This window comes from Acomys russatus, chromosome 2 (genome assembly GCF_903995435.1).
Source record: "Acomys russatus chromosome 2, mAcoRus1.1, whole genome shotgun sequence".
In the NCBI taxonomy this organism is placed as follows: Eukaryota; Metazoa; Chordata; class Mammalia; order Rodentia; family Muridae; genus Acomys; species Acomys russatus.
Window position 1 is genome coordinate 44,580,042 of NC_067138.1, and position 12,657 is coordinate 44,592,698.

A 12,657-nucleotide genomic window follows, 5' to 3' on the forward strand; every position below is an offset into this window, starting at 1 on the left:
CAATCCATTACTTAAAGTATCGTCGGGAACATTATTACACTGCCAACATTAAATATAGGAAGTGTGCATTTGCATTCATGTCCTACAATCGCCAACTATGAAAAAATACACAAATAGGGGGAAAGTGAGAACATGATATTTAGATAGCTTATGTATTTCATTTTAAATGAAATTTAAATTTAAGTTTATTCTCTTCACGTGAAAATGTTTGTCTTTATCTGTTTAACTCAAACAACCAATTTTCCCTTTGATGATATGACTTCTACATTTTTCAACAAACTTGTGTTTTAGTTTTTTAATCTATTGACGTAGAACTTTTAAGTTTAAAGAACACGTACTAAAAATGAAACCAATGTCTTTTTAAAAAGCCATCCACCAAATCTTGGTCCCTTTTTGTAGGACGTTTGGATGGTTTCCAAGTCAGAGGCATTAACAAGTTGTCTGTCGCACGTTTTCCCCTAATTTGAATTGAACCATAGTTGCAGATGACAGAAGCTCTCCTTTCATCTTTTGTAGGAAGGTCGCCCAGCTCCTAGCGAGCTACCCGGGAGCTCCTACTGGAACTAAACACTTGGGCTGCGCCTTCTGTTGAGTCCTCCCTCTTCTGCTCACACCTGGGTGGCCAAGGGTCACCTATGACCTCGTTGGTGGCTGTGCTTCTGCCTTCTTCCCTATGGGGAGGCGGCAGATGGCAAGGTCGCAGGGCGCTGGTGCGCAGCTCCCTGCCACAGCCAGGCAGGACTCGGAACCGGGACGAGCCTGACTGCAACCCCTCGGCTGCTTTTTGAGGGCGTTTGCTCAGTCGCCCAACCCGGAAACTCCCGCTCTCTGGGAGCGAAGCTGAATCTTTAAAGTGCGCTAGTAAACAACAGCTTGCCACAGTGCGGCGGGCCTGAAGCCACCACACTGCCCCAAGGCCCTGCTGCCACCGCCCAGGCTCCAGAGCACTGCGGGTCCGCCACCAATGGCCACCCTAGCTGCAAGGCATGAGCCAATGGGGGCTTTAGGAATAATGACAATGACAGTCTAGTCCGCTCAGCTCACCGAGCCACAACGCTAACCATTCACTTGCTCTGAGTTTAGAATTCCCCACCACTGCCAGACCAAGGCACTTCTACAAGTCTTGGCTCTCCTCTAGACCACGGAAGGGAGGTGTGCGCTTGCCCGCCTCTGCCCTGTGCTTCTCTTTACACTCAACCCTCACAGCCCAGGCAAGCTTTTGAAAAATTAGTAAGTGGAAACGAAAATGGCATTTTCTCCGATCATCAGCCTTTGGAACTGGCTTCTGGGCTTACAATGGAAACCGAACAGAGGTCTGAAAAACTTTCCCAAGTGTAGAAGGCCTCTATTTACTGAAATTGATGTGACCTCACGAGGGACTGGAAGAACAAAACCAAGCCGATGTCCTGAACAAGCTTCTAACGCTCATAAAACCTAGTATCAGCCCTTCTCGTTACAGTGAAGTCTTTTACATGGAAGCAGAGACTTACTTACTAGAGTAAAAATGAGAGCTTTCTGTGCACCAGGCATAATTTCTAAGCTACTTACCAGCATCACCTCGGAATGTTCAAAACTGCTCCATTGCTTATTGTGTCCTCTGTTACAATCGAAGAAACAGTAGCAACAGACTGTCTGGCACAGAATGTTACAGTAGTAAGTGCCAGAGACAAAACCCAAACCCAGATGTACCTGATGTATTTAAGTTAGCAAAACTTCTCAATATCCAAATTAACTAAAGCTAGACAATACGGAGGCTTTCTCTTCTAGAAAGCATGAATCATCATCCTTTGCTTGCTTGCTTGCTTTTAATTTATCTTTTGGTACAAAAAAAAATTGTTAAAATCCAGGAACTATTCAGTGCCTTTAGTATTGCTCTCTCAGAATGAGTTATGGTCACCAAGTTAAGAATTATTGAGTGAAGGGAAGTAGAGAGAGAGGGACACATGCTTGGAATTCTAGCGCTAAGTAGAGGCACTAAGGCTGGAGGATTCCTCTGAGTTCAAGGCCAGCCTAAGGTACATAGCAAAATTCTGTCTTTAAAATAAAAGGCTGAGAAAACTTCATTTACCTGATTGTGTTTTACTGATTTGACTTAGACATAGAGATAAATAATGTTTACTATTTATATAGTTAGAATGCATGCATGAACAAATAGGAGGATTGTCTTAGGGAAACTTTGGAAAATTACAAACAAGCTGCAATTAAGAGCTTTGTAAATGTATGTTTAATTTTTATTTTTAATGTTACAGTCTATTCTGACAGGGAGAAATGGGTGGCTGGACTTTTGTTTTATTTAAAAAAAATTTTTTTTACCAATTCTCAATGTATTTCATTTAACCAAACAATTCTTAACTTGTTTGTTTATTGACCATTTTCCCACAAAACAAGAACCACAGCAATTAGTAGTGGTTGTAGAAATAAAGTGCAGGAGCTGCTTTTATAGCTAATAGAATATTTCCCGTGTTTCCAACCTGGGAGCCTTTCTAACTTTCCCTGAGGACTTATAAAATCTGATTTCAAAAGGGAAAATTTTTTCTTTTCAATATTCTACCCAAGGATGAATCTGCTTTCAAGTGGCAATTGCTACAAAGGACAAAAACATGATAACTAAGCAAGTGGTGAAAAACTGAATTATGGAACCTAGGTTTAGCAAGCAAATGCTAATCATGAGTATCAAGCATAGATGTTCAAGATCATCTCTGAAGCCCCTTTATGGAGAGGGAAAAAATGCAGATAGCTTAGGAATCTGGTCCAGAATAGTTCCTCAACAAATGTATGTTTACCATTATGTCCACAAGAGTTCTCTTCTTCCCCCCTCCCGTGTGTGTGTGTGTGTGTGTGTGTGTGTGTTTCTGTATTTCTGTCTCCCTACATCCCTTTATGTCTTACACAAGAAAACAATGTCAAGCCAGCTAATATCAAAAACCTAAATTTTCCAACACATACCTTCATGTATTCTCACAGAAAGAATTTTTTTTTTAATCCCCATTAAGAGAAATCAAATGTTCTTGGTTGTGGGGGGGGGGAGGGAGGTGCTGACAACCACCTAGAGACCAAGCCAATGTTTCCAATCAGGAGACAACCATGGGATTCAGGATTCAGGACTCAAGGACAAGGTTGGACGAACATGGCCATCCCAATCCTATCCAAAGTTTCTGATAACATACCAAATTCTTTAACACCTGGACCTTTAGTGTACCTGCCTTTAACTAAGGGCCTAATTCTCTACTTCTAAAAGGAGATGGGGAAATAGTCCTAGGATGTATATCTAACATCGCTTTTTAAACATAGCAAATACAGTCACTGCTAACAATTTTGCTATTCTAATTATTGTCTACATACCGTAATCTAATGACATTTTCTCGCCTGTAAAATGGAACCAACACTGACAGCACGAAGTTGTTGGAAGAAATAAAAGGGGAGGGAGACTTAAGCCCCTCCAACAAAATAGGTCCACCTTTAGTGTTTGTTGAATTAATACTAAAGTGTATGACTCATAAAGGACTTTGGACAAATTTCCTCTTATATCCCCAAGGTAAACTGTCAAAAGGGTAGACAAAAAAATTTACTGATTCTAGTTCCATGATTCTTTGTGACAAGGAAATATATGTAAAGTTGCTTTGTTTTGGTCTTGTTGTATGCTTTTTCTAGAAGGTCCCTGAAGTGAACATAGAAACAAGTATCATGATTAACAATGGTTTTAGAAGCCAGTGATTTTTGCCTGCTTTAGGTACACCCTGATTAACATTAATTCTGTGAATAATATAAATCCTCTATGACTTAACTTGTCAAGTTTCCTCAAAGGTTGTCTTCAAATTAAACTATTTCTTTAAATGGTCATCTGAAATAAGCAAGTAATAGAATTCTCATTTGTATCTTTATTATTCTTAAAGATTGCACAAAATGGAAACAAGAGCAAAGTACTGTGTCCACTGTACACCATCCATTATAAAACAACATAAACATCTGGACTCTACCAAATAGGACTTTATTTATATAGTGCGTGCTCTTAGATTCATGCGTTATTTTACATTTATCATTATTCTCTCATAAATAGTTGCAACTTGACCAATTTGTACATCCACTACCACAGTAAACTCAACGTGACAAAGAGTGATCTCTGACAAGAGAACAGATGAAAAATGGAAACAAGTGTTTGGGTGTCACATCTACTGTTGTGCCTGCTATGCAGTGAAATACTTAACATACAATTCACGCGGAACATCTTTTCAAAAGGCACGGATTTCCCCCACAGAAAAGAACGTTTTAAAAATGCGTGCCAATTAAAATCATCACCTTTGAGGGCACTGAGATACTTATATTGATGAGATCCTGGACCCCAAGACCAGAGTGTTTGCAAGACGAAAGGTTATGCCAGAGTCCAGGGGCCTACCCACGTCCTGTGGGTTGTTCATTGACTGTTTCTTTAACTCATCCTTAAACTTTGCTCCACTCCAGAACTGGAGCGGCTCACTTTTCCAAATCCGACACCCTCCCAAAATTACGACAGTATTAGCCAAGTCCTTCTTGTCACCACCTCACTCTACTCAGTCCACGTCCCTGCCCCTTCCTTGGAAGACGTGTTAGGAGTCCTGCTCGCCACGGCCCCCAGCCTCAGGGTCGCTCTGGTCGTCGGTGAAGCAGACGTCCACATCACTGTCCTCGCTCTTGGGATCCCCAGGCTCCAGAGCATAGTCAGGCTCCGCTCCTGGGCCCTCACCTGCCTTGGAGATCAGGCTCTGGCCAGGGTGGCGGGACTTGACGTGACGCTCCAGGTCTCGGCGGCGCACCAACACTTTGCCGCAGAACTCGCAGCGATAGGGTGTATTGCCCTCTGCATGCAGTCGGATGTGCTTGTTGAGATTGCTGGGGTCGCCAAAAGGCCGCAGGCACACTTTGCACTTGAGCGGCTTGTAGCCTGTGTGCGTCCGCATATGGATCTTGAGCCCGTACTTGCGCGAGTACAACTTGCCACAGTAAAGACACAAGTGGCCCGTCTTGGGCTTGCCTGCCGCGCTCCCGGAGCCGCCCCCGACGCTTGCCGCGGCTACTACGGCTGGAGGCAGCGTCCCCGAGTCCAGCCGAGCGCGACCCTTCCCGGCGGCCATCTCCGACAGCTGCTGAGTGTGCATAGCGATCTCGCGGTCGATACTGGCCAGGGAGCCCAGCTCGGCAGGGCCGATCGCCGCCGCAGCAGCAGCCGGCCCGCTCAAATAGGAGATGGACTCGGGGTATTTGAGCAGCCCGCCCAAGTGCAGCTTGAGAGGGTAATAGGCGGCAGGTGGCCCGTAGAGCAGGTCTCCGCTATACACAGTGAAAGCAGGCATGACGGCGGGCAGGGGGCTGCACTCGCCACTGGAGTAAGCTTTGAGCCCGCTGGCGTCGAGGGGCGGCAGCGCACACCGTTCCAGGGGGAGCCCAGGCGCCGGGAGAGCAGCGTAGCGCGCCGCAGGCAGCCCGGTGGTGGCGGCGGCGGCGGGAGGGGCGCGCTCCACGTGCTTGAAGGCGGACGCTTCTTCCGGATGGCCCGCGAGGAAGGGGAAGGCACGCAGGGCCCCGGGACACGGCAGGCCGGGCGGCGGCGGGTCTCCGGCGAGCAGGCACTTGGGGTGGTGGTGATGGTGATGAGCGTGGTGGTGATGGTGGCCCGCCTGGTTCTCCCCATTGCCGGGGCGCCCTCCTATCCGGCCCCCGCCCAGCAGCCGGCCCAGAGCCAGCCCGGGTCCCTTGCCGCCGCCCTCTTCCCGGTAGGGGTCGCCCTGAGCTGCTGCCCGGGCTAAGCCTGCGGGTTTGAAAGCAGAGCGCACACCGGGGTAGAAAGCCAGACCCCCATTGCCCGCTGAGGAGCCGCCCACTATCCCCAAGAAGTGACCGTGGGCGCGGGCCGGCCCGCTCGCGTCCAGGGGGCGGTCTGGCTGCTCTTTGCCCTTCTTGGGAGCTCCCCACTTGCCCGGGGGAGGTGAGGTGGCTGGGGGCGCCAAGGAAGCCTCGCGCTTGATGCTCTCCCGCGCCCCGCAGGCCTGAGTAAACTGAGTGGCCTGTGCTGGGGGCCGCAGAGAGGCTGCCTGGACCGGCGCGGTCAAGTCCGAAGCAGTTGGTTTCGGAGGGAGGCCAAGACCTTCTGCCACCTGGGCAGCACCAGGCCGGGAGGCATGCTCCTGATGCAGGAAGGCGCGGCCCCCGCCGCCACTGAGCACACAGTGGAAACGCAGGTGTGCCTTGAGACTGTTAGGGTATCTAAAGGTCCTCCAGCAGTACCAGCAGATATAGTGCTCCTCCCCTGTGCAAAAAAGAGTGGAAGAGTAACCAGGTGAGAAGCAAAGCCAGAAAGAAAGCGCCAGCACAACAGGCATTAGCCCAAGTTTTAACCTGCTGGGGGGGGGGGGCGGGGCGGGTTGAAGGGTGAAGTCTTAGAATGATAGAGTTTAGTAATCCTATCAAGACCCTCCCAACGCTTGTAAATGGTCAATTCTTGTTGCCTCCATCCTCAAAGGCCTACTTAAAGAGCAAAACAGGTGACCCGGGCCTTTCCGATGAAGACTTCCACCAAGCCCTCACAGTAAATCTCTCTTGGAAGAGCAGTGCTCAGGAAGGCTGGCCGGGAAGAGCAGAGAGCAGCTGTTGCCTTAAATCAAGTGTTGAGGCTGTGCTGTGCTGTGCCCATCTGTTGGCGGTTACAGAATAGGTGGCGTATGTCAAGGAGTTTGGAAAAACTAAACAAAGGCCAATCTAATAGTCGTGAGCTCCTCATTACCAGGCGAGACAATGTCCTGTATGTATGGGCCATATGTAATCATTCCTTTTCATATAACAATGTCTTTTGTGTCTGCTCTCCGCCCTTTTTACCCCCTCCCAGTCTTAACCACTTGCCTGAGGTTTTCCTGGAGTGTGACCAAATGAGCCCCCACATAAAGATTATGATTTGCTATTCTTCAAAAATACTTGCATCCTTATTTCCTTTTTAGCTTCGTCTGATTGGATTGGAGATTAAAAATCCTACTTCCTGATAGTCTATAATAGATGATGGTGTGTTCTGAGAAAGATGATGTAGCATTGTCCTGTAGTTAATTAACTCCTAGGTAGCTGCACAGATGCAAACTTAGGAAGCGCTTAGGCAAGATACATTTCATTTAGTTAATATATAAAAATGAGAAATGAGCTCAGCCGTTTAAGGTGCAGATTTCTCTACCACAAGTAGTGTGTTCGTGTGTGTGTGTGTGTGTGTGTGTGCACTTGTAGTGTCAATTCTTTGTGTCTCTTACATTATAACTGTTTTGACTTGCTAGGGTCTTTGAACACAAACCAGAGACTAATCCAGTGCTGGAAACTAATTTCTACATACTGCTGCGCATACAATGCAGTTTATTTTTTAAAGTGATTGATTGATAATACTAAAGGTGCCTGTGAGAAGTTGATTGGACCACAAGGAAAGTACATTGTAAATCTCTTAAGATTTACTGGAAAAGTTACATTCTCAGCCTTTATGTGCACTCAACTCACACTTTCAAAACATCACTACAGAGCCAGGCATGGTCGTACATGCCTTTACTCCCAGCACTTGGGAAGCAAAGACAGGCAGATCTTTGGGAGTTCGAGGTCAGCTTGGTCTACAAAAAGAGTTCCAAGTCAGCCAGGGTTACATAGCAAGACTGTCTCAAAGGAGAGGAGCAGAGGTCAAAGGAGAGTTGGGAGAAATAGGGAGACAGAAGGATTAGCTTATCATAGCCTATTCCAGTTGTTTGGTGAAGACTTACACAAGAACATCTCAATATTCCTGTTGCCTGTGTGCATAAAGCAACTCTTGGAAAAAGAAAAATGGATGACCCTTGGTTTTCTTGGCATTGTATGAAGTTCAGAAGCTGCTTTGCTGCAGCTCCTCAAAAGAGTTTTCAGTGTGTTCCAGAATGATTCTGCCCAGCAGAGCCAAGTAAACCTTGTTCTTAAAACAAAGGGTCAGTAACTTAATCCTTCTATGAAGTTAAAACTGACTTCAGTTAGCCAGTGTTGGAAAGGGATATGGTATCATGGTATCCCTACTTATTTCTTTCTTTTCCCAAAGTTTAAGGTGTGTGTGTGTGTGTGTGTGTTATTCCACACATCACTTTTCCAGCTTATCTTCATCAACAGGTTCTGCAGACCCTAAAGTTCAACTCTTGCCAAGTGAACCAAACACTCTTCATAAGTGACTTTGCCCCTCCCCATCGTGTAACTTTAAGGATTTCAGACATTCTCAATCTAGAAATACAAGGGTCAAAATAGGATATACCTTCTCTAACAGGAAAAGTATGGTTTGTTTTTTTTTTATATTAGCAGTTGTCATGTGGCATTTATAAAAACCAGCTGTCAGAAATAAAATACACAGTTAAACAGGTTGCTTTTCTCTGTTTGGTCATCCCTACAGAAAAGTATTCTGCGTAGAAGTGGCTGGCACAATTTGTTATAGCATGTCAAATTTGAGAGTTCCTCGTAACGCTGCTGTACTTATTATTGACAAAATAATCTGATAACGTGGTTCAAGGAACAAACTATATTAGGATAATTCTTATGAATATTAGACCTACGTATCTATTTTAAAAAACAAATCGGATTGATTTACAGAGGACAGTGACACTTTGAAGTGAAATGACTCAGGGCTCTGAATAGCCTGTCCGGCTCATGAAGTGTTTCCTAATTGCCACACTTTTATCAATATATACCTGTTTCTAAGTGGGTGCAATAGAGCAGCAGTTCCGGAGGAGATCATATTAAAATACTTTGGAACACTTTTTTGTTGTCTATAAATAAATAGCTTCTTGGGAAAAAAATACAAACAAGCCAAAACAATTGGCAAGGGAGGGAGAGAGGACCCGGGGAAGCCTTATGAAGGATGAGAATGGAGTCTGAAGACCTTAACTACATTAGCACCTTATCATCTTCCTCCCATAGCAAATGTCCTTCAGTGTTGTGTGGAGGCTTTGGAAATGTTTTTCTTTTTAGTTGCTGTACCTTAATTTGCATAAATTGGCTCTTGGCTTAGAAGGAATCAAATAAACCTTCGAAGAAACTGAGATATACCCAGATTCAACTTAAGTAGGCTTATGAGGGAGAAATGAATAAATACCATTTTGAAGAAGGATATTAGTGTCCACCGCCAAGGGACCAGGTGTAAGCACTGTAATGCTTCTAACTGCCATCAAATACATTACTCTCCTGAAAAACTAACCAAAAGAGCAACCTCATGCCTTCTTAAAAAGCATTCTAGGTTTAAGCTTTGGTCTCTAGAACTCAAGTGTAATTGTTGTAGCATATTAAGTCTCCTTTACTGTTTCTTAACTGAGTAGATACCTGTCAGAGTATGGGTATGAAGGAACCCATGAAGTTCATGAGGAGTGTTCCTCTGGTGTTGGGGACCACTTGCTAATGGTTTTAAGGCAGCAGTTTTCTCTCTGCCTGTGTAAAGAGCGTTCCTCAGTTCTGGGATCAGTTCCCACAACCCAGAAGAGCTGGATTCTACTCTTGGGCACCCTCACGGTTGGGGAGACCTTCTCAGAGGCAGTACCTTTCTCATCATGAGTCGGAGTTGCAGTCGTGGGGATGTCAAACCACTGAGCCAAGGAGTTAGAATACCACACAGTCAGCTCTTCCCCTGGCTGTACGTCTCGCAATGCCCGATAGAAGATCTAGGACACAAAAAATAAGATTCTCTGTCACTTCCCCAGGTGGTTGAGAATAAAGGTTCAAAGGCTGACAGTGTGATCCACAAGAAGCTGTGAGATAGCTTGGGATCCCAGTCTTCATTCTTTAAAAGTCAAAAGTATCTTCCTTACAGGGTCATTGGGACGTTTAAAGAGAGAACTCTCTCCTTTCAAAAGTTCTTTGCTCATTAAATGCCTGGCTGCCTTGGGGACCATTAATAGATGGAATTGGAATTGACAGTGATTAGGGGCACTGACAGTACCTGTCCTCCTGGTAAGTCTGCAATAGCTTCCAGAGTCTGTTCCTGGGGGTTCCTGGCTGCCCGGATTAACCCTATCCACTCCAGAGGGGAGCCCCCTGACTCGTCCACCAGCTCCCCTCTCACCATGCGCACCTGCAATACAAGCAGTGGTCATTCCCCCACATGCCACAGCCAGGCTCACAACCCAGAGGAAAGTGTATCCTCCATCCCACCCAACTCAGAAAAATGTTCTCTTTAACCAACCTCTAGGAGCTGCTGGGAGAATAATCCTTTAGGGGGTGGAAAATGAGGGAGCTAAGTAGTAGACAGTACCACCACCACCACCACCACCACCACCACCACCACCACCACCACCTTGGAAATATTCTCAGAGCTCCTGGGTGCATCTTGTTGCAAAGCGCCCCACCTCTTCCCCAAATGAGGTTCTGGGATCCTTAAACCAGGACAGAAGTGCCTCCAAGTTCAAGCACGCTGGTGCAGCACTCCTACCCTATTCCCCAGCCTCTCAATTCTCTTGTACAGCACGTAGGTGCAAGTGAACTCGGCAGTGAAATGCTCAGAACAAAGCGAGCACGGAGAAATTTTGCCTGCAGCTAGCAGGCCATTTAAAAGCAATTAAATTGCGGTTAAAGAGAGAGGCGTGGTGAGCTACAAAACCGGGTGTAGACCGGAATGAGAGACTAGGGGCTTTTTCTGGCACCAGGAGAAAAGTTCAGGCCCTGCTGCTCAAATACGAATGATACGTCTTACAAGAAAGCTCTAGGTGGCTACTAAAAAAAAAAACAAAAACAAAAACAAAAACAAAAAACAAAAAACAACTTTCCATCTTAAATGAGTTTGGACTTCATTTCCTGGTTGCAGTTTGCCAGTCCTTGGTTCTGAAGGCGTACCCCACCCTCTGTCGGCAAGAGCCTTTAAAGTGTGTGTGTGTGTGTGTGTGTGTGTGTGTGTGTGTGTGTGTGTGTGTGTTTGCGGGGGAGGGGGTGGCGGAGTTGAAGAGTTGTACCTGGCCTCTCTGGGACTCTCAGAGCGAGCTGCAAGGGTCCCAACTGTGCGTCCCCAGTTGAGTAGGGTGGGCTCCCCTACCTCCTAACAGCCATCAAAATTCATCACCACCTGGCTCATCCTCTGGGTTTCCTACCCAAACCTACAAGCAAGTTAGCGGGTGGGGGGATATTTCAAGAACTAGGAGCCTCACAAGAAGTATCTCTTTGGTGAAATGGGATTAGATTGTTAAAAACAAAATTTAAGCCTCATATTAGTAAACAGAAGGGGAGAAAAATCCTCCCTGCCCGATACCTCCAGCGAAAAGTGTATGCCTGGAAAGGAAGCAAGGACCAAGGTAGGAGTTAGGAGCCTCCATCACCTTGCTGAGGACACCCAGGAGCTCTGGGGATACTGCCCTTTCCCAGAGGCCCCCATACCTACAGACCCTGGCGCTCTAGAATCCGTTCTCGCTCAGCTCTGCGGTCCCTTCAGCCCGCCCAACATCCAGTTCAGTTATGAGACATGCTAAGGATAATCGGATGATCTGCGTATTTAGCAGGTATCCCTTTTCTCTGCTGCTCCTCTCTATCCCATTTCTGGATCAGGGCAATAAATAGGAGGCGAATGGCAAGGGATGGAGGTCCAGAACGCCCTAGTACCTTTTTCTTGGGCCCTGGTTCTCTGCGATCTGACAGGTACTTGCCCAGCTTGAAGGTGCCAGGCACCGGCCCTAGGCGCAAGCCAGCCGGGATGCAGCAGTCAGCGTTCACGCTGGTGGCTGGAGTGCGGGAAGTTCCGTGCATTGTTGCCACCGCCGCCAGGCAGGCACTGGGGCTCGCCGGGTCCTCCACGGGGCGCAAGTGACAGAACCAGGAGCAGCCTCATGCGAAGAGAGAGCCGCACCCCGACGTGCGTCTTCTGCCCGCGGAGTGACGCGGGCGGGCATGCACTGCGCCTTTTCAATCCGGGCGGGCGCCTTTTGGCACCGAGAGCGCAAGGGCGCGGAGTTTGGTGAGAGAGTTGCGCTGTGAAGCAGCTGCAGAGTCCCACCCGAGAGGGTCACATGGAGTGGTTCCCTCAGCCCCCTGCATAATCGAGGCCTCTGAATGGCTAGCACACAATGGTCCAGGCGACCTTCCCATTCCTAAAAATCCAATTTGTCAAGGGCGAAGAAAAGGCGCTGGTGAATCAAAGGTCCGGCGGGACCATTAATCCTCAGCATGGGGTATTGTCCCTGAGACAGTTACGATATTTTAAGTGACAAATCCACTGTATAATTTCTCCATAAATTTTACTTCCTTTTATTGTTCACCGACAAACCAGTTTTGGGAAATAAGTGACTACTTTAAGTCTACTTGGCTGATTCCTTTGAGCCTTGGTCTACTTCAAAGATTCTTAATTCTCCCCCCTTGGCTTTATTGTAAAGGAGATTAAACAAAGGGATGGGGACTGTTTGGAGGACTTGTTAACTTCTATTGATTTCTGGCGTGTGCCATACAGAAATTAGGCAGGTACTTGATGGGAAAACACCAGAAAATACCTACACTTTTTAAATAACGACCATAGTACCATTTCGGGGATTGGGCTCAGGCCAGTCCCCTGTTTAGAACCACTTTAGTTGTTCCCTCAGCCCCGATTTGCCTCCAAATATGAAACCACCGGAAGAGTTTGAGAGGACGAAAGCTAGCTGAGCATCGCTGGGCACTGAGGGCCCACACTTTCTGAGGGTAGGA

General features: G+C 46.8%; 1 protein-coding gene across 1 annotated transcript; it reads right to left on the reverse strand.

Annotated features, from left to right (window-relative positions):
* Positions 1 to 4,583: 4,583 nt before the first annotated feature.
* On the reverse strand, positions 4,584 to 11,870 carry Prdm13 (PR/SET domain 13). The gene is given in 5 exon segments (XM_051160680.1): positions 4,584 to 6,280; positions 9,539 to 9,659; positions 9,938 to 10,069; positions 11,584 to 11,807; positions 11,810 to 11,870. Coding segments are annotated over 5 exon segments (2,235 nt in total).
* Positions 11,871 to 12,657: the final 787 nt, after the last annotated feature.